Source organism: Martes martes (genome assembly GCF_963455335.1).
Source record: "Martes martes genome assembly, chromosome: 9".
NCBI classification, from domain to species: domain Eukaryota; kingdom Metazoa; phylum Chordata; class Mammalia; order Carnivora; family Mustelidae; genus Martes; species Martes martes.
The window spans coordinates 23,063,734-23,081,297 of NC_137896.1; the positions used below are offsets into that span (position 1 = coordinate 23,063,734).

The 17,564-nt window shown below is 46.1% G+C and overlaps 1 protein-coding gene across 2 annotated transcripts in view; it reads left to right on the forward strand.

Annotated features, from left to right (window-relative positions):
- Positions 1–17,564, forward strand: part of TRPC4AP (transient receptor potential cation channel subfamily C member 4 associated protein) — a 72,646-nt gene that overhangs the window by 48,869 nt on the left and 6,213 nt on the right. For both annotated transcript variants that reach the window (XM_080812817.1, XM_080812818.1), the window contains exons 9-13: positions 6,799–6,965; positions 11,784–11,915; positions 13,860–13,918; positions 15,906–16,007; positions 17,325–17,408. In XM_080812817.1, the coding sequence (XP_080668943.1) occupies positions 6,799–6,965; positions 11,784–11,915; positions 13,860–13,918; positions 15,906–16,007; positions 17,325–17,408 (544 nt within the window). The remainder of the gene's footprint in view (positions 1–6,798; positions 6,966–11,783; positions 11,916–13,859; positions 13,919–15,905; positions 16,008–17,324; positions 17,409–17,564) is intronic.

Genomic DNA, 17,564 nt, shown 5'->3' on the forward strand with positions numbered 1-17,564 from the left:
AAAGAAAGTAACTTTAAAAATACAGTGAGGAAGTCATTAAAGGAATTATAATGTTATACCAGAAAATATTCACTTACTACAAAAGAAAGTATTATAAGAGAAATAGGGGAATTAAAAGACACATGAGATAAAGGCAGAAGTAATTCCAGCTCTATCAGTAATAACCTTGAATATGAATGGATTAAAGCAGTTCATCCAAAAAACAGATTTGTCATATTGGATTTTTTAAAAAAGATCCAGTTGTTATGCAGCCTGCAGGAGGCATACTTTCTTTTCTTTTTTCTTTTTTCCTTTTTTTTAAGTAGGCTCCACACTCAATGTGGGGCTTGAACTCAGGTAACCTTGAGATCAGGAGTTTTTCTGAGCCAGGCAGGTACCCCCCAGGAGGCATACTTTCTATTCAAAGATAGAAATAGGTTGAAAGCAAAGGATAGAAAAAGATGTGTCCTGCAAAGAGTAACCATAAGAAAGCTGGAGTGGCTGATACTGAAAAATACTTCATTTATTTTTTTTAAAGATTTTATTTATTCATTTTACAGACAGAGATCACAAGTAGGCAGAGAGGCAGGCAGAGAGAGAGGGAGAAGCTGGCTCCCTGCTGAGCAGAGAGCCCGATGCAGGGCTCGATCCCAGGACCCTGGGATCATGACCTGAGCCAAAGGCAGAGGCTTTAACCCACTGAGCCACCCAGGCGCCCCCTGAAAGAGACTTTAAAGCAAAAAATGTTATCAGAGACAAAAAGGACATTTTATAATAATAAAAGTATTAGTCTGTTAAGATGTAACAGTTATAAACATATATCTAACAACAGAGCAAAAAAACAAAACTAACAGATTTAAAGAGAGAAATAAGCAGACCAGAGGTCATGGTTGGAGCCTGGAATACCCCACTTCGAGTAATGGAGCAAACAACTAGACAGAGGATCGAGAAGGAAACAGAAGACTTGAGCAGCAAGTAAACTGCCTGGACTTACTAGATGCATTTAGAACACACCACCCAACCCCGCAGAATACATTTTCTTCTCATGTGCACATGGAACGTTCTCCAGCATAGACTGTATGCCAGGCCATCTAAAAAGCCTCAGTAAAGGGAAAAGGATTAAGATTGTACAAACCATGTATTTCAGCTACAGTGGAGTGATATTAGCAATCAGATGTTAGAAACAGGGAAAATCAGTAACACACTTCTAATTAACCAGTGGTTCTGAGACAAAATCACAAAGAACATTAAAAGATACCTTGAGACATCGGAGAAAGACAACTATCATATGATCTCCCTGATATGAGGAAGTGGAGATGCAACGTAGGGGGTTTGGGGGGTAGGAAAAGAATAAATGAAACAAGATGGGATCAGGAGGGAGACAAACCATAAGAGACTCTTAATCTCAAAACAAACTGAGGGTTGCTGGGGGGAAGGGGGGTAGGGACAGGGTGGTGGGGTTATGGACATTGGGGAGGGTATGTGCTATGGTGAGTGGTGTGAAATGTGTAAGCCTGATGATTCACAGACCTGTGCCCCAGGGGCTAATAATACATTACATGTTAATTTAAAAAAAAAAAGATACCTTGAGACAAATGAAAACGAGGATACAACATACAGAACTTAAGGAATCAACTAAAGCCTGCTGATAAGGGAGAAGTCTTTAGCTATAAATGCCTACATTTTAAAAAACTGACAAAATGAAATCCCAAGTCAGTGGCCTAATTTTTTTCTCCTTAAGTTATTGAAAAAAGAAGAGGCAAGCTATACTCTGAAAGCAAGCAGATAGAAAGAATGATAGAATTGGCGTAGAAATTAATGAAATAGAGAATAGAAAACAATAGAGAAAATCTGCAAAAACCAGTAGTTCATTCTTTGAAAAGGTCAACAAAATTAACCTTGAGTTTCACTGACCAAGATTAAAAAAAAAAAGACAAGATTGAAACTACTAAAACTGGGAATGAAAGAGAGGTCATGACAACCAAGCTTACAAAGCTAGAAAGGACTCTGGGAATACCATATACATCTGTGTGCCAGCAAACTAGACAGCTTGGATGAAACAGACAACCGATAAGAAAGACAAAAACTACTGCAACTGACTCAAGACGAAAGAAAATCTGAACAGACCTATAACAAGCAATTTGAATTAGTAATGAAAAAGCTACCCCCAAAGAAAAGCACTGCCTACATGGCTTCACTGGTGAATTATGCCAACCATTTAAAGAAGAATTAACACCAGTATGTCACAGACTTCCGCAAAATAGAAGAGGAGGAAACACTTCCCAACTCATCTTATGAAGTCGTTATTAACCTGATACCCAAACCAAAGACACTACAAGGAAATCACAGACCAATATCTCTTATTAATATAGATGTAAAAATTCCCAAGAATATACTAGCAAACCAAATACAGCAACATACAAGGATTATACACTTGACCAGGTATATATACGTGAATAAGTAGGATTTATTCAAGGTTGATTCAGTATGAATCCGCTGATGTATACACTGTATCAGTAGAACAAAGGACAAAAATTTACATGATCATTTCAGTAGATGCAGAAAAGCCTCACACAAAATCCAACATGCCTTCCTGATAAAAACACTCCAACTAGGAATAGGAAGGAACTGCCTCAGTCTGTTAAAGGACATCTACGAAAACCCACACCCAACGTACTTCATAGTATGTTGACACTGAAAGCTTTTCCTCAACTAAGATCAGACACAGGCACAAGACAAGGACGCCTGTTCCTGCAACTTCGGCTCAATGCTCTGTTGGGGGTTCTGGATAGGCAGTTAGACAAGATAGAGAAAATAGAAACCATCCGGATTAGGAAGAAGTTAAACTGTGTTTCTTCATGAAGGCATGATCTTATTTAGGGAAAAACCTAAGGAATCCAGTTAAAAAAAGCCCCATTAAACTAATAAGTGAGTTAAGTAAAGTTTCAGAATACAAGGTCAGTATACGTAATTGTGTTTGTATACAGTAGCAATTAACAAACCAAAATGAATTAAGAAAACAATTTCATATACAAAAGCATCAAAAAGAGTCAAAAGCTTAGGGATAAATTTAACAAAGAAATGCAAAACTTACAATCTGAAAATTGCAAGACATCTTCAATATTGAAAGAAATGAAAGAGGACCTAAATAAACATAAAGATACTCGTGTTCATGGATTGGAAGACTTGGTATTGTTAAGGTTCGTACTCTACATGTTGAGCTATACGTCTGTCTACAGATTCGGCACAGTCCCTTGTCAAAATCCCGACTGGCTTCTTTGCAGAAATGGACTAGCTACAAAGCATATGTCTAATAATAATTAGTAGTTATAAGGGACTGAATCTAGAATTTGTAAAGAACTCCTACAGCTCAATGATCAAAAGACAATGCATTTCGAAATGTGGGCATAGGACCTAAATAGGCTTTTCTTCACGGCAGGTGACCAGATAGCCAATAAACACATAAAAAGATGCCCAACATCGTTAATGGTCAGGGAAATGCAAATCCAAACCACAATCACATACTACTTCATACCTGCTAGGATGTCTGTCATCAAAAGATAGATGATGGCAAGTGTTGGCACAAGGATGTGAAGAAATCAGAACCCTCGTTCTCTGTTGGTGGGCGTGTAAAGTGGTGCGGCCACTTTGGGAGACAGTCTGGCAGTTTTCAAACAGTTTCTCAAAAGGCTAAACAGAGTTGCCATATGACCCAGAAGTTCCAGTCCTTGTTATTTTTTCAAGAGAAATGAGAACATATTGACGTAAAAACTTACACATGAGTACTCAACAGCTGCAGATTTATAATAGTCCGTATCTGAAAACAGCTCAAGTGTTCATCACCTGGTAAATGGATAAGAGAATGTGGTCTGTGCATACAGTGCAGTGTTACTCAGCGATCTGAAAAATGGAGTCCTGACACATGCTACCCCATGAGTGAATCTTGAAACCATCATGCTAAGTGAAAGAAGCCGGGCACGAAGGGTCACATTGTTGTGTGATTCCGTTTATATGAAATGTCCCAAACAGGCAGTTCCGTAGAGCCAGAAAGTACTTTAGTGGATGCCTAGGGATGAGGGGTTTGGTGGCGAACGGGGAGTGGCTGCCAGTGAGTGCAGGATTTCTTTTTGGGGGTGACAAGGTGCTCTAAAGTCGGTTGTGATGGCTGCACAGCTCTGTGAATCTGCTAAAAACCGTTGAATCGTACACTTCAAGTGTGTGAATTGTAGCCCAAAGCTGTTTAAAAAAAAAAAAAAGAATGCCTATGCCCCAGAGTGCAGTACGGACATAAGGCTGGTGACCCCTTGAATCAGTTTGTGGCGCTGGAGAGATTCGGGGGGAAGCATAGGCCTCTCAAACTAGTTTGCCCAGCCTCATCCTTGGGAATGAACCTTGTTGCTAAGCTCTGGCCATCGCTTTAAGAACTGCATTTAAAAAAAAAAAAAAACAAAAAAAAACTTAACCAAAGACTTCCTTGTCAGGCCCATGCAAACCAGGCACCGAAGACTGGCAGTGCCTCAGGGAAGAGTCCGAGCTGCCTGTGTTTCTCTTTCTCCACAGACGTTTATTACTGAGGAGGGCTTGTGTGCCATTCGCTGCACCTGCTCCTCCCATAGGCTTCCTGTCCTGCAGTCACCCCTGAGCCCCCTGAGCTAGGCGACGAGGACGCCGAGGCTCTTGAGGCCACGCAGCAAGTGTGCCACGGAGGCAGGATCTACATGATAGCTCTTTTCAGTCTTTCCACAAATCAGTTGACTCTTAAACTGTTCTGGGAGCTGGGCCAAGGAGTCCCAACATGGAAATTGAGTAATTATGATTTTTCCCCCAACATGCAGGCAAATACATGTTTTTTGAGATAGAATTTTCTCAGTTCAGTTTTCTCCAGCAAATTTTTCTTAAGTCTTTGCCCACTGCCATTTTTAGTTGCAGATGAAAAGGAAAAAAACCAAGTAGCAAGCGAGCATTCGCAGAAAAACGCAAGTGTTTTGTTTCTATTTAACATGCACTCACGTGTTCCTGAAGTGTGCCGGACATTGTTTGCAGTACTTTGAATATACTAAATCCTTTCATCTTGGCATCATGGGTAAGAGGTCGGTACTGTTGCCATCATCCCAGTTTTACAGGTGAGGACGGATACTGAGACAGAGTGACATCCACCGGTTTGCCCAAGGCCACCCAGCTGGTGAACAGCAGAGCTGGGGCTCAGACCCAGCGGGCTGGCTCAGGGGCTATGCTCTTGAGTCCTGGGCCACGCTGCCCCTCAGTCTTGCTCACCCCACGACTGGTCGTCTCCCAGTGTTGTGACTTTGTATTAGTGCCATAATGTGGCGGGAAAAAATAGTCCCACATCTGTAGGGCAGAGTAGCTAGGGTTCTTGAGGCATGGTATCACCCTGCAGAAGTCACCAGACTTGCGCGTGCTCCTTACCCAAATATGATTTGATAACCACTGCTCTGCTCCATGTGGTTTTTCTGACCCTTTGCCAAAGGCCTCTAGGGCAGCAGTTCCAGTGGGAGCTTGGAAGCATCTTAATAGTTACTGCTTCATTCTTTTACCTTAAAGATGAGGAAAACTGAGGGGACGTAAACCCTAAGGTCTCCTAACTGACCAGTGCTCTTTTAAAATAATAGGACCTAAAAAATAAATAAATAAATAAATAAATAAAAATAAATAAAATAAAATAAAATAAAAGGGACCTAAGAGGGAGGCTTCCCTAGAACCAGGTGCTGGGCTTTTCTTGTGTTCTCATTCACTCCTCACAGCTGCGCTAGCCGCCCATGGTAGCACTGCCGTTACCACCCTTCTACAGGGCAGTTCGAGGCCTGGTGAGGAGGTGACTTGCCCAGTGTCACACAGCTAGCAAGTCGTAACTCCAGAGCCCTTAGCCTCTAGCACTTGCCGCCTTCCTGTGAGTTCACCTCACCGGCCAGCGTGACTCACTGAGACTTGTTTGTTAACGGGGTAGTAGAATAAGTGTGATGCTTGACTGATGCCCAAAACACGATATCTGGCACATATCAGGTGTTCCAGAATACGACTTAGCTGCTGCCGTTGTTACTAATAATGAAACTGGGTAACATGGTCTGTGAGTAGATGATGCGTTCGTCTGTATCGCTCATAGTGATGGTGGTGCCCAGCCTGCCTTAGAAAGTTGTACCTTAGAAAACTTTAGATGGTTCTTCGAAAAAACAGGAGAAAAGAAGTCTTGGAGAAGGATCCCTCTCAGTTTTTCAGCAGTGCCTCTTCGTAGAATTGAGGCAGAGGAACCGAGTACTTAGAGTCATTTGTGACCTGAAGAGAGTTTGGCACAATTGGTGGCTTAGGGAAGTGGGCACATGGGTATGGGGTGCTCGCTGATGGTGGCGGGAGAAGGGATGATCGATACATTGCGTTGGTTGCATCAGAGCATTTCTAGTGTGTTAAAGTTGATAAAATACAACGAAACTGCAGTCGATTTTCCCCCTTTTTTGTTGAGGTATAATCGACATACAACATTGTATTAGCTTCAGGTGCACAACATAGTGTTCGATATTTGCATATAGTGCCAAATGATCACTGCGGTCAGTCTAGTTAACACCTGTCCCCATACTATAGAATTTTTTTCCTTACGATACACAGAGTCAGTTTTTCTAAGTTTCTAAGCTTGCCTGGCCCTTGGGGAGCTGGAGGGGATTTTGTGGCTTTCAAAGTCTCTGTCATGGCCTCAGAAGCCAGTCTAATGGCTCTGTTACCTCAGGTCTGTCCAGACTGGCTTTGAGGGGCAGAAACATGTTTCCTCACAAGCAGTGACTCAATCTTCTCTCTCGGTGGCTGTCCCAGCCTCCATTGTGTTCCCTCCCCCAGGGGCCTCTGAGGAGAATGGCCTGCCTCACACTTCCACCAGGACCCAGCTGCCGCAGTCGATGAAGATTATGCATGAGATCATGTACAAACTGGAAGTGCTCTATGTTCTCTGTGTGCTGCTGATGGGGCGTCAGCGAAACCAGGTGGGCCCCTCCCCCCACGTCTCAGAACAGGAGGAGTCAGAAGAGCATGCTTCCTGGGCACTTGCGTGCCACTACTGTGTCTGTAGCCCCGCAGGGCGTAGGGCTTGTTTTCCTTCTCTCTGTTCTGCGCATCAGGAAACTGGTCTCGTTCCAGAGTCCAGAGCCTTTTCCACCGTAGCTTGCCGTGGGCAGCATTTCTGGGCAGAGCATTGGTTCCCAGGGCAGGAGCTGGTGGCTTGACCATGTTACCTGACCTTGTTAATGTGAAGAGTAAAGGTTGCTGTGGCAAGGTGACTGCCCTGGAGGTGTACTAGAGGAGTTGCCAGTCCAGTGAGGGCTCAGGGTGATGGCCAGAGCCCAGAGCTGTGTTGGGTCACAAAAACTAGGCAGCTACGGGGGGCTCCGGATATGCTGGGGTTCCCTGACCCTTGAAGCAGTTCTAAGAGGAAGGAGCAAGGGTCTGTAACCTCCAAAGGGAGAAAAAAAGCCCTGGAACTATATAGTGGTCTTCTTCAAGATGGAGGAGAAATGGCCTTCTCCACCAGCCAATCATTGTCCTGTGGATGAGAAAAGGTAGGTGTTGGGGGCGGGGCACTCAACAGTCCTTAAGCTCCTTTTTGAGTCAGACACTGGACCGTCACAACAGCTCTGTGTGAGACTGGTGCAGTCATCCCCGTTTTGGACAGGGTAGCCAAGGAGGAGACTCACTGAAAAGATAACATACAGCATGGAGATGTGAGGAACATGAGGGGGCGGGGCACGCTGACCCCCCCTGGCAGCCTACCAGGTAGAGGGAGCAAGTGCTGAAGTGGGAGTGTGGCCCCTCCCACCCAGTGGGTTGGTGGGACAGTAGGGTGGGGAGGGACTGTAGGGGTCAGACCATGTTGGGCTTTCATTGGCCATTTTCAGGACATCTGGTGTTTTTGACTCCTTCTGGCTGCTTTGTGGAAGAGGTGACTGTAGCCGGGACCAGCATGTTGGTGGAGTGGGATGGTGACAAGTGCTTGCGTTCTGAATATATTCTGAAGGTAGAGCGGATAGAATTTGCTGCAGGTTTGAATGTGGGCATGAGAGAGGGATTAAGAGTAACTTCTTTAACTTCTTCTAAGGTTTTTTTTTTGTTTTATTTTGTTTTTTAAAAGATTTTATTTATTTATTTGACAGAGATCACAAGTAGGCAGAGAGGCAGGCAGAGAGAGAGGAAGGGAAGAAGGCTTCCCACTACGCAGAGAGCCCGATGCGGGACTCAATCCCAGGACCCTGAGATCATGACCTGAGCCGAAGGCAGAGGCTTTAACCCACTGAGCCACCCAGGTGCCCTGTAACTTTTTCCAAGGTTTTTGGCCCAAGCAGGTGGGAGGATGGATTGGCCGTTGACTGAGATGGTTAAGACTGTGAGTTAGGGAGTTGGGGGTGAAGGACAGAGGCATAGGGAGAAAGGCAAGGAATTTAGTTTGAACAAGTTAGGTTTGAAGTGTCTGTTAGAATCGGCATCTGAGGACGCCTGGGTGGCTTGCTCGGTTGGGCATCTGCCTTCGGCTTAGATCGTGATCCTAGGGTCCTGGGATTAAGTCCCACATCAGGCTCCTTGCTCAACAGGGAGTCTGTTTCTGCCTCTCCCTCTGCCGCTCCCCCTGCTCATGCTCTCTCTCTCTGATAAATAAATAAATCTTAAAAAAAAAAAAAGAAAGAAAGAATTGGCTGGCATCTGGATTATCTGTACCTGGAGTTAGGGGAGAGGTCGGGTCTGGAACTAGAACTTTGGGGGTTGTCAGTATATGGTTGGTATTTAAAACCAGGACCATGGATGAGATCTCTCCCTTACCTCCACAGTAACAAAGCTCCTTCCTTCAACATGGAATATATATAGAAAATAATAGTCACTGTGCTTTACATGTGTTGAGTGCTTTTACCTTTTTTGTGAAAATCTCACACTTATCTGAATTTTCAAGTATTTGGTAAGTTATAAAACAGGTGGTGACCCTCTGTCCCCTCACTTGATGCTTGAGAAAACCCAGGTACAAAAAGGGCTGTGCTCTTAGGCTCCAGGCATCAGGAGAGCCAGGATTTAGACTCTGCTGCCATGACTCTGCCTTCTGTCCCCCCATGACTGTCCCCTGCTCCCTGAGCCTTCCTGTTACCAAGGCTTTATGAATCAGTCATTGTGATGTCTAGTTCTAAACTGCATGATTACAGCCGCTGCTTCCTTGGAAGGCTCATGGCCTGGCCGCAGGCCCCTGCCCGCCTGAGAGCCAGTGTTAGGCTGTCGCGGCCTCATCTGCACAGTTGGCATTTACTGTGTTCCTCCCGTGTGCCCTGCACTGTGTGCACGCCCCTCGCCAAGCTGGGGACAGCGAGGGGAAGGGTTTCCCTGGCCAGGCCTCCCAGAAGGCTCCTCCTCAGAGTGCTTATTATTGGGCCATCAGGCCAAGTTCTCTGGCCAGTCTTGGCTAAGTTGAAATCACTAGACTGGAAACCTGCCCCAGATGTTGGGAGTTGCATTGGGTGCTAATGTAAATAATCCATCCAGTACTTCTTGTCCGTCAAGCCCTGAGCTTCCCCCACATTACCACATTGAATCCTTTCAGCAGCTTTGATATCCCTCATTTTCTGTCAAGGGACTCAGGCTCAAAGAAGAACGTTGCTCAGGGTCACGTCTTTGTCAGGTTCTGGTCTCCTGAGATAAACGCACACCCGTGGTGGGCCCGAAAGGGTTGGGCTTTAGGATCAGAACGCCTGAGTTAGGGCGACATTTCCACCACTGCCTTGCCCAGGTTGGTCCTGCTCAACTTCCCTTCCCCTTATAAAATGGGATTTAGTATGCACTGGTGCTGTGCTCAGGACTTTACATATATATTCTGACCTTGTCCTTACAATAGGAAGAAGAAATAATAACTTAGTTTTCTATTTAAAAAAATATTTTTGATAGGTAAATAATTTACATAGTTCTATATTAAAATGTGTAAATAAGTATCAGTGAAGCCTTTCTCCTCTCTGGTCCTGAACATTCTGGTTCTTCCATGAAGCATCTAAGTTTACCAGTTATTCATGTATCCTTCTAGAGACATTTTGTGCTTATAATAAAGCAAATGTATTCCTCTTTCTTTTATTTTTTTAACACAATTAGTAGTATAGTATTACATATTTGCTCTCTTGTTTTGTTGTTTCTTTTTAAATATTTTATTTATTTGACAGCACAAGCAGGGGAAGAGAGGCAGAGGGAGAGGGAGAAGCAGACTCCCCATTCAGCAGGGAGCTTGACACAGGGCTCGATCTCAGAACCTTGGGATCATACCTGAGCCAAAGGCAGAGACTTAACCAACTGAACCACCCAGGGGCCCCCATATTTGTTTTCTTAATATTGAATCTTGGTGAATGTTCACTAAATGTGAAAAGGCTCAATTCTTTTTTACTGGTACGTTATACCCTTCTGAATGGATATACCATAATTTATGCAACTAATTCTCATTGATGGGGAATATAGCTTATATCTGTTCTTTTGGTATGGAAAATAATCCTACCATGAGCAACTTTATACATATGTCATTTAGTATGTATATGGATCTGAGAATAAATTCCTAAAAGAATCACTGGACAAAGGGACTATGTGTTTGTTTGTAATTATTAGAGATATGACCAAAATGTCCTCCTTCTGCAGGTGGTACCCCAGTATGCCCTCTCAGCAGCAGTGTGAGAGCGTGCCCGAGGCCAAGCTCACCAACACAGTGTTATAAAACTTTCTTCTTTACTAATCTAAAAAAGTGGTTGTGATTGGAATTTCTCTTATTATTATAAGTGAGGCTTATTACTTTCCATACATTGAAGAATATCTTATATTTTCCAGTCTCTATCCTTTGCCCATTTTTTCTGTAAGGTTGGTCTTTTAGTTTAAGATATTTGTAGGATTCCAGATGCCTGGGTGGCTCCGTTGTCAAGCAGCTGCCTTCGGGTCAGGTCATGATCCTGGAGCCCTAGGATCAAGTCCCACATCGGGCTCCCTGCTTAGGAGGGAGTCTGCTTCTCCCTCTGACTGCTCCCCTCTCGTGCTCTCTCACTCTCTCAAATAAATAAAATAAAATAAATATTTTTTTTTAAAAGGAGAGATTTGTAGGATTCCTTAGAGAGGCAATTAGCTTTTTGCCTGTGACTTGAGAGTCACAGTATGGACTTTGAGTCATGGTATGGACTTTGCTTATTGCGAATTTTGCCATAGAGCATTTTTAAAGGTTTACATGGTTGAATTGAATGGCTTTCTGTTTTGCCTTCTAGATTTACTTAATAGACTTAATACTTTAGAAAGCCTTTCTCATTGTGTGGTCATTTTTTAAAAAATTCTTTGCATATATTTTTCTAGGATATTTAGCATTTATCTTTTTTTAATGTTTATCTTGCCTCCAGTTGAAATTTATCCTACTCCGAAGCATGAGGGCTATTTTTATTTTTTAATGATATGAGGAGGGAACAAACTAGAAGAACTGAGAGATTTGATTAGGGTTACAAAGTTCATATGTGCTGGAGGTGGGAGTCAAACCCAGGGCTCTCTGAATCCAAACTCATGTTCTTAAAAGAGGACCCACCGTATAGTGTGTCTCCTAGAAGTATTGTGGGGAATGTGAGTGGAGAGTAAAAGTGTATCTGTGCATAGTGAGAGTGCAGTGAGAGGTAGGTTAAGCGGGGGATTTTCTTTAAAACTCAGCAGTCCCTACCGACTATCTCTTTCTTTGTCCTAAAGATTGTTTTGTACATGCCAAGCATGAGGCTTTGATGGATATTTGCAGCACAGTTGTTGTAATGCTTTTATCTTCCTACCCCATCCAGGTTCACAGAATGATCGCGGAGTTCAAGCTGATCCCTGGGCTCAATAATTTGTTCGACAAGCTGATTTGGAGGAAGCACTCAGCATCTGCCCTTGTCCTCCATGGTCACAATCAGAACTGTGACTGCAGCCCGGTGAGCAGGGGGCGTGGCAACAGATGAGCTTTACTTGAGTTCTTTCAAGATCTGCTGTTGACCCTTTGAAATCTCGTTTTTTAATTTTTGAGTTTTAAAGATTTTATTTATTTATTTAGAGAGAGAGCATGAGCAGAGAGGAAGGGCAGAGGGAGAGAGAGAAGCAGACCCCGCTGAGCAGGGAGCCCAATGTGGGGCTCGATCCCACCCTGGGATCATGACCCGATCTGAAGGTAGACACTTAATCGACTGAGTCTCTCTCTCACACACACACACACACACACACACACACAATTTTATATATATATATATTTTATTCATAAAGTCTGTATAATCCTTTAAGTGGAAACTGCCTTGGAGAAGGGTCTGCTCCTGCCCTTCCGCTGCTTGTGCAGAAATCCTTTGGGAGTTCCTGTGGCCAACTTTCTCTTGCATACCTCCGGAATGGGGTGCTCGCTATTCTCCAGGAAGGGCTCGCCACACCATGACCTAGTAGCAAGTTTTCCCTTGTTTCATACTCTTCCCCCATTGTATCATCCATCCACCGGTAGTAGTTTTGCCCCCTGAAACCATGTACCACCAATGGTCTGTAGCCAAAAAGGGCTTTAGGATGCTTTCTTTTTTAAAGGGGCCAAGAGCTCGCCTCTGCCTGGCCTCTCTTATGGTGTACTGGAGAGAGCATTGAACCTGGGTGTCGGGAGGCCCGTGTGCCGCTCAGCTTGTTAGGAGAGCTTGAGCGAGTCACTGAATCTCTGAGCCTATTTCTTGCAAAAGGAACGTCCCACTCCCTTGCCTGCTGTCTTCATGGGCCACGTGGAGGCCTGGTCACCACCACGAAGGGGCCGGTACCCTAGGACTTGAAAGTGCAACACAGCCATCAGTGCCGTAGGTCCTCCCTGGTTCCTGTGCCATGCTCTGGGGACTTTCCTCCGTGCCTTATCTTCCAGCTTACTGTTTTTCTCTTCAGCCTTGTCAGATTTTGCTTCTCAGCCCATGTGTCTGAGTTTTTAATTTCAAGTGAATATATTCTGCATTTTGAGACAGCTGGCTGTTTATCAAAAGCTACTTGGTATTTATTCATTACATTAATGTTCTGTACTGTTGCATTCCATCTCTTTTATTACTTGTAACATACTTTTTTTATGGTCTCGGATTGCTCGTGAGGTGCTCATGTTTGTATTTGAGTCTTCAGACTCATTTTGGGGTGGAAAGTTGCCTCGTGCTCTGCAGTATAGCCTGGGCCCTGGAGGTGTTTCTTTAGAACACTTTGCTTTTGTCTGCCGGGTACACTAGGCGTACGTGTCCCAGGGCAGATTTTTATGTTGAGCACCTTGGCCCTGGAGGTGTGAGCCCAGAAGCCTTCTCCTGCGGGCTCCCTCCACCACCAGCACTACCCCCACAGAAAGAGGCAGCCATGCTAGCTCCCTGGGCTGGTAAGTGGGGGTTTTCTAACCCTTCTTTTCACGAAGTGTATATGTTTCCTGGGCTTTATGTGGGCTCAGGTTTCTGTCGAGTCCCTGCAGGGCATTTAAAACCCAGGCCCTGGGTGAGTAAGTGTCATTTCCACTTCTCCATCCTCCCCGAGCTGCCTACCATCTTGCTCTCATGCTTCCTACTCTGAGCCCGGTCCTTTCTTCATCTCTGATTCCTGTGGATTTTCCTCTGTTAGGAACTTAGCCTCACATTTTAAAGAATTTCAGTTATTTTTTATCCAAGGTGTTGGCGGGGGTAGGGGTTAGCCGGAAGGGTCCCCATTAGCTTATTCTGCTATTGGCTAGATGTGGAGGTCAGCAAAGGATTTCTGACTCAAGAGAAGTCCTCATTGTGCATGAGGACAAAGGCTCAGAGAATCAGTGACATGCCCAGGCTTTCGGCAGAGTGTTCTGTTTTCTTTGGGAACATCGTGACCATGGTTTGAACATCAAGGGTACACGTGTGTTTTAGGACATCACCTTGAAGATACAGTTCTTGCGGCTTCTCCAGAGTTTCAGCGACCACCACGAGTAAGTACGAGCCGTCCCTGGAAGGAGAGCTGTTGCGCCAGCTTGTCTCATCTCCCTGTCCTGTCGATCACATCCTGGGAGGACCCAGGAGCCGTGTGAGCTGCTGCCGCCTCAGCCAGTGTGGGTGGCCGCACTCACACAACGCGCTGCTAGGTGCTGCTGCTGGCGCTGCCCTTCCTTTGTGTGTGGCCCGGTGCTGAGCTTGCCCCGGGCCCTCACGGCCAGCCTAGGAAGTGAGTACGGATGTTGCTGGCCCCTTGTTACCCTTGGAGTTGATCCATCTCTCTACTGTCTGCCGCTCTGAACAAGGAGCGGACAGCGTGGCTCTTCACGGAGACCTCAGGTGGGCAGAGTGGGCTGAGTGTTCATTGAATAGGGGGAATAGTCTTCGGCTACGCGAGGAGATCGATCCACTCCTGTTTTTTTGAAACACATTCTGCCCTCTCATTTTTTTATTTTCCAACCTTCAATGGAGAATATATAAGAGAATGATTCTCTGCTATAGGAAAAATAGTGCAGGGGAGGAGTGAGTAGCAGCTGACCCTTGACCTTGGCACTAGGGATAGTGTGGTGGGGACTTCGGTGAGCTGGAACACACAGGCAGTACTGCTCAGCTCTGGCCCACTATGGGCGTACAGGAAACTGGGCCCGCTGTCGCATCGCTTCTGAGTTTTTCCCCCAAGGGAAGCTCGAAATTAAGATTTCTGTGAAAGGCCCTAATTTTAAACATTGGCTTAAATTCCTCTGAAGCATTGTATGAGCTACCAGAATGTGCCTGAGGACAGATGTGGTCCGGGGCCTCCACTTTGCTTTTGTCTGGATCGTGTTGACCATCCTCTTTTCAGACGTTCTCTGTCTGAGGTTCTCCAAGAAGTGGGTGAACCCTCTGAAAAATGGCACCAGTTTGTTCTGATTGTGCACTTTTTTTTTTTCCTGAGGAATTGGGTGCCTGACTTTCATCAGACTCTTAAATCTGAGCACTTGTATGTGCTAGGCTCTGGGGAGATAGTGAGGAGTGGAAACAGCCATGACCCCCACTCTCATGAAGGGCACAGTCCTGAAAGGGAGAAGGACAGGAATCAGAGAATTTTATCATTGAATGTACAGTGACAGATGACGATAGTATTCTGGCAGAAGGAGCATGGTTCTGTGAGAGAACATTTGACAGGGGTCGTGACCTGGCCAGAGGGCTGTCAGGAGCTCTTCTTTGCAGAAGTAACTTGTCAGCTGAGATCCGAAGGGTTGGCGGTAATAAACTGGGTGAAAGGAAAGAGTGAGAGGCTGACTGTTCCAGAAGAATCTACTGCAGGAGGGAATGCCGTGCGTACAGGAAGGCTAGTGTGGCAGGTGATGTGAATGAAGGGGGAGTTGGCTCAGAGCAAGGCTGCAAAGGTGGTTGGTGGCTGAGCCACAGGGCCTTGTGGGTTGTGTTGGTGGGCTTGGATTTTATATTGTCAAAAGTTTAAAATTGTGGGGGCGTTTTTGACAGGGGAGTGATGTGATCAGAGTCCCGTTTCCTAAAGATCTCTCTGGGTGCTGTGTGTTGAATCAGTTCCTGGGAGAGACCATTTAGGAAGCTGGCTTGGGTGATACCAGGCCTAGAGGTGAAGGGCGCAGGATGGAGTGTCATAGCTGACTCAGGCCCCCTGCTGGGAATGCTGGAATAGGGCCAGGTTTGAGAAGCAAAACGGAGATTTTGATTTGCACATCATTGAGTTGGAAGTGCCTTTGAGAGGTCAAATAGGAATGTTCAGGGGCAAACAAAAGGCCTGGAGATGTTGAGGAAAGGGGCCTTGTTAGTGAATGTGGCAGGCAGAGAGGTAGGAGGTGGGGCAGGGAGGCTCCCCTGGCCAGAGCCCTGTTGCTGCCTCAGGGGCAGGTGGTGTCGGGGAGGGCACTTAGGGGATTCTCTGATTCTCACCGTGAGACATGGGAAGGTGACTAGCCCCGTGCCTGTCCTTTATCCCCTTCAAACCATGTGTTTCAGGAACAAGTACCTACTGCTCAATAACCAGGAGCTAAACGAACTCAGCGCCATCTCTCTCAAGGCCAACATCCCTGAGGTGGAAGCTGTCCTCAACACTGACAGGTGGGTGGCGGCAGCTGTGGCTGCACACGTGCCCTGGGGTCGTGCACGCCCACAGACACCTGCCGGCAGGTGTGGTAGCGGTGGTTTCTCACTGATGGGCGGCTGCAGTGTCCCAGGGGCATCATCCGCCTTACCTCCCTGGGGCCCCCAGCAACCCTAGGAGGGGAGTGCCGGCATCCCTTCCACTTCAAAGAGCGGGGAGCAGGGACTTGGAGAGGTCACGTGCCAAAGTCACATGTGCTCTGCCCGCTCCTTTGTCACTCACCTCTGCAAACATGCTTCTTTCTTGCCCTTTGTCAAGTCCCATTAACTAGGTTATGCTGTGTCACCTGAGCAGTAGGGAGGTCACAGGCTCATGGGGGTCTGGGCAGGGAGGACTGTAACCAGCAATAGGAGGCATAATTCTCAGCCTCCTTTTTTTTTTTTTTTTTTTTAAAGCAGGAGAAATCTGTTCAAATGAAACCATGAACACTCCATAATGTCTGTAGGGGATAAAAATAGAGCTGTTCTATTTGTTTTTGTTTTTTTTTTTTAATTTATTTATTTGTTAGAGAGAGAGAGCGAGCAAGCACAGGCAGACAGAGTGGTAGGCAGAGGCAGAGGGAGAAGCAGGCTCCCCACCGAGCAAGGAGCCCAATGTGGGACTCAATCCCAGGACACTGGGATCATGACCTGAGCCGAAGGCAGCCGCTTAACCAACTGAGCCACCCAGGCGTCCCGAGCTGTTCTATTTGAAGAGGGAACTTAAGGGCCCAAAACCCCTGCCTGCTTGACCCTCTCTCCCCCGTGATGCAGTCCGAGTCATTTCCTCATCTAATGTCTTTGCTTCCTAGACCGGGAAACTGAGGCCCAGAGGCACAGGGACTTGTCCAAAGCCAGCTGGAGCGGAACGTGGGGCCCAGGGTACTCCCTTTTTCACCCTACTGGCACAGACTTTGCCCCATCTGGGAGACTCTCACAGCATTTCAGACTCACTTTGGTGGAAACAGCCCTCCCTCCAGCAGTTCTGAGCATGGACTCTGGGTTTTTCTGGCCTTTGATCACCTATTAGTGGGTCTGGGAAGGGAAAGCCTGAGACATGGTGTGAATTCACTTGGCTCTTCATTTCTAAGACTGCAGGAGTCCTTGGGGTGCTCTGGGTCCAGGCAGAGCAGGGGAGCCTCCTGTCGCCTTGGAAATGTCTCCAGGTGTTTTCACCCACCGAAAGCAGCAGAGAGAACCAGCCCCAGGGCCCCAGGACAGTAGTAATCCTTCGGCCAAGTGGGACTGGGCCCTGTCAGCTGCAGGTCTGTCACCAGTGTCCCTGTTTTATTCCAGGAGTTTGGTGTGTGATGGGAAGAGGGGCTTACTAACTCGTCTGCTGCAGGTTATGAAGAAGGAGCCAGCCGAGTCGTCTTTCAGGTAGGTTTGGGGTCAGGCACCTGCCACTCCTGAAGGGCCCAGAAACCTAGTGTTTCCCAGGTGGTTAGAAATACCTCATTTAGTTACCAGCTTCCACCCTGGACATATGACTGCTGTGGGGCAGAGGGGGTCCGACTCAGCGGGTATGTGTGAGCT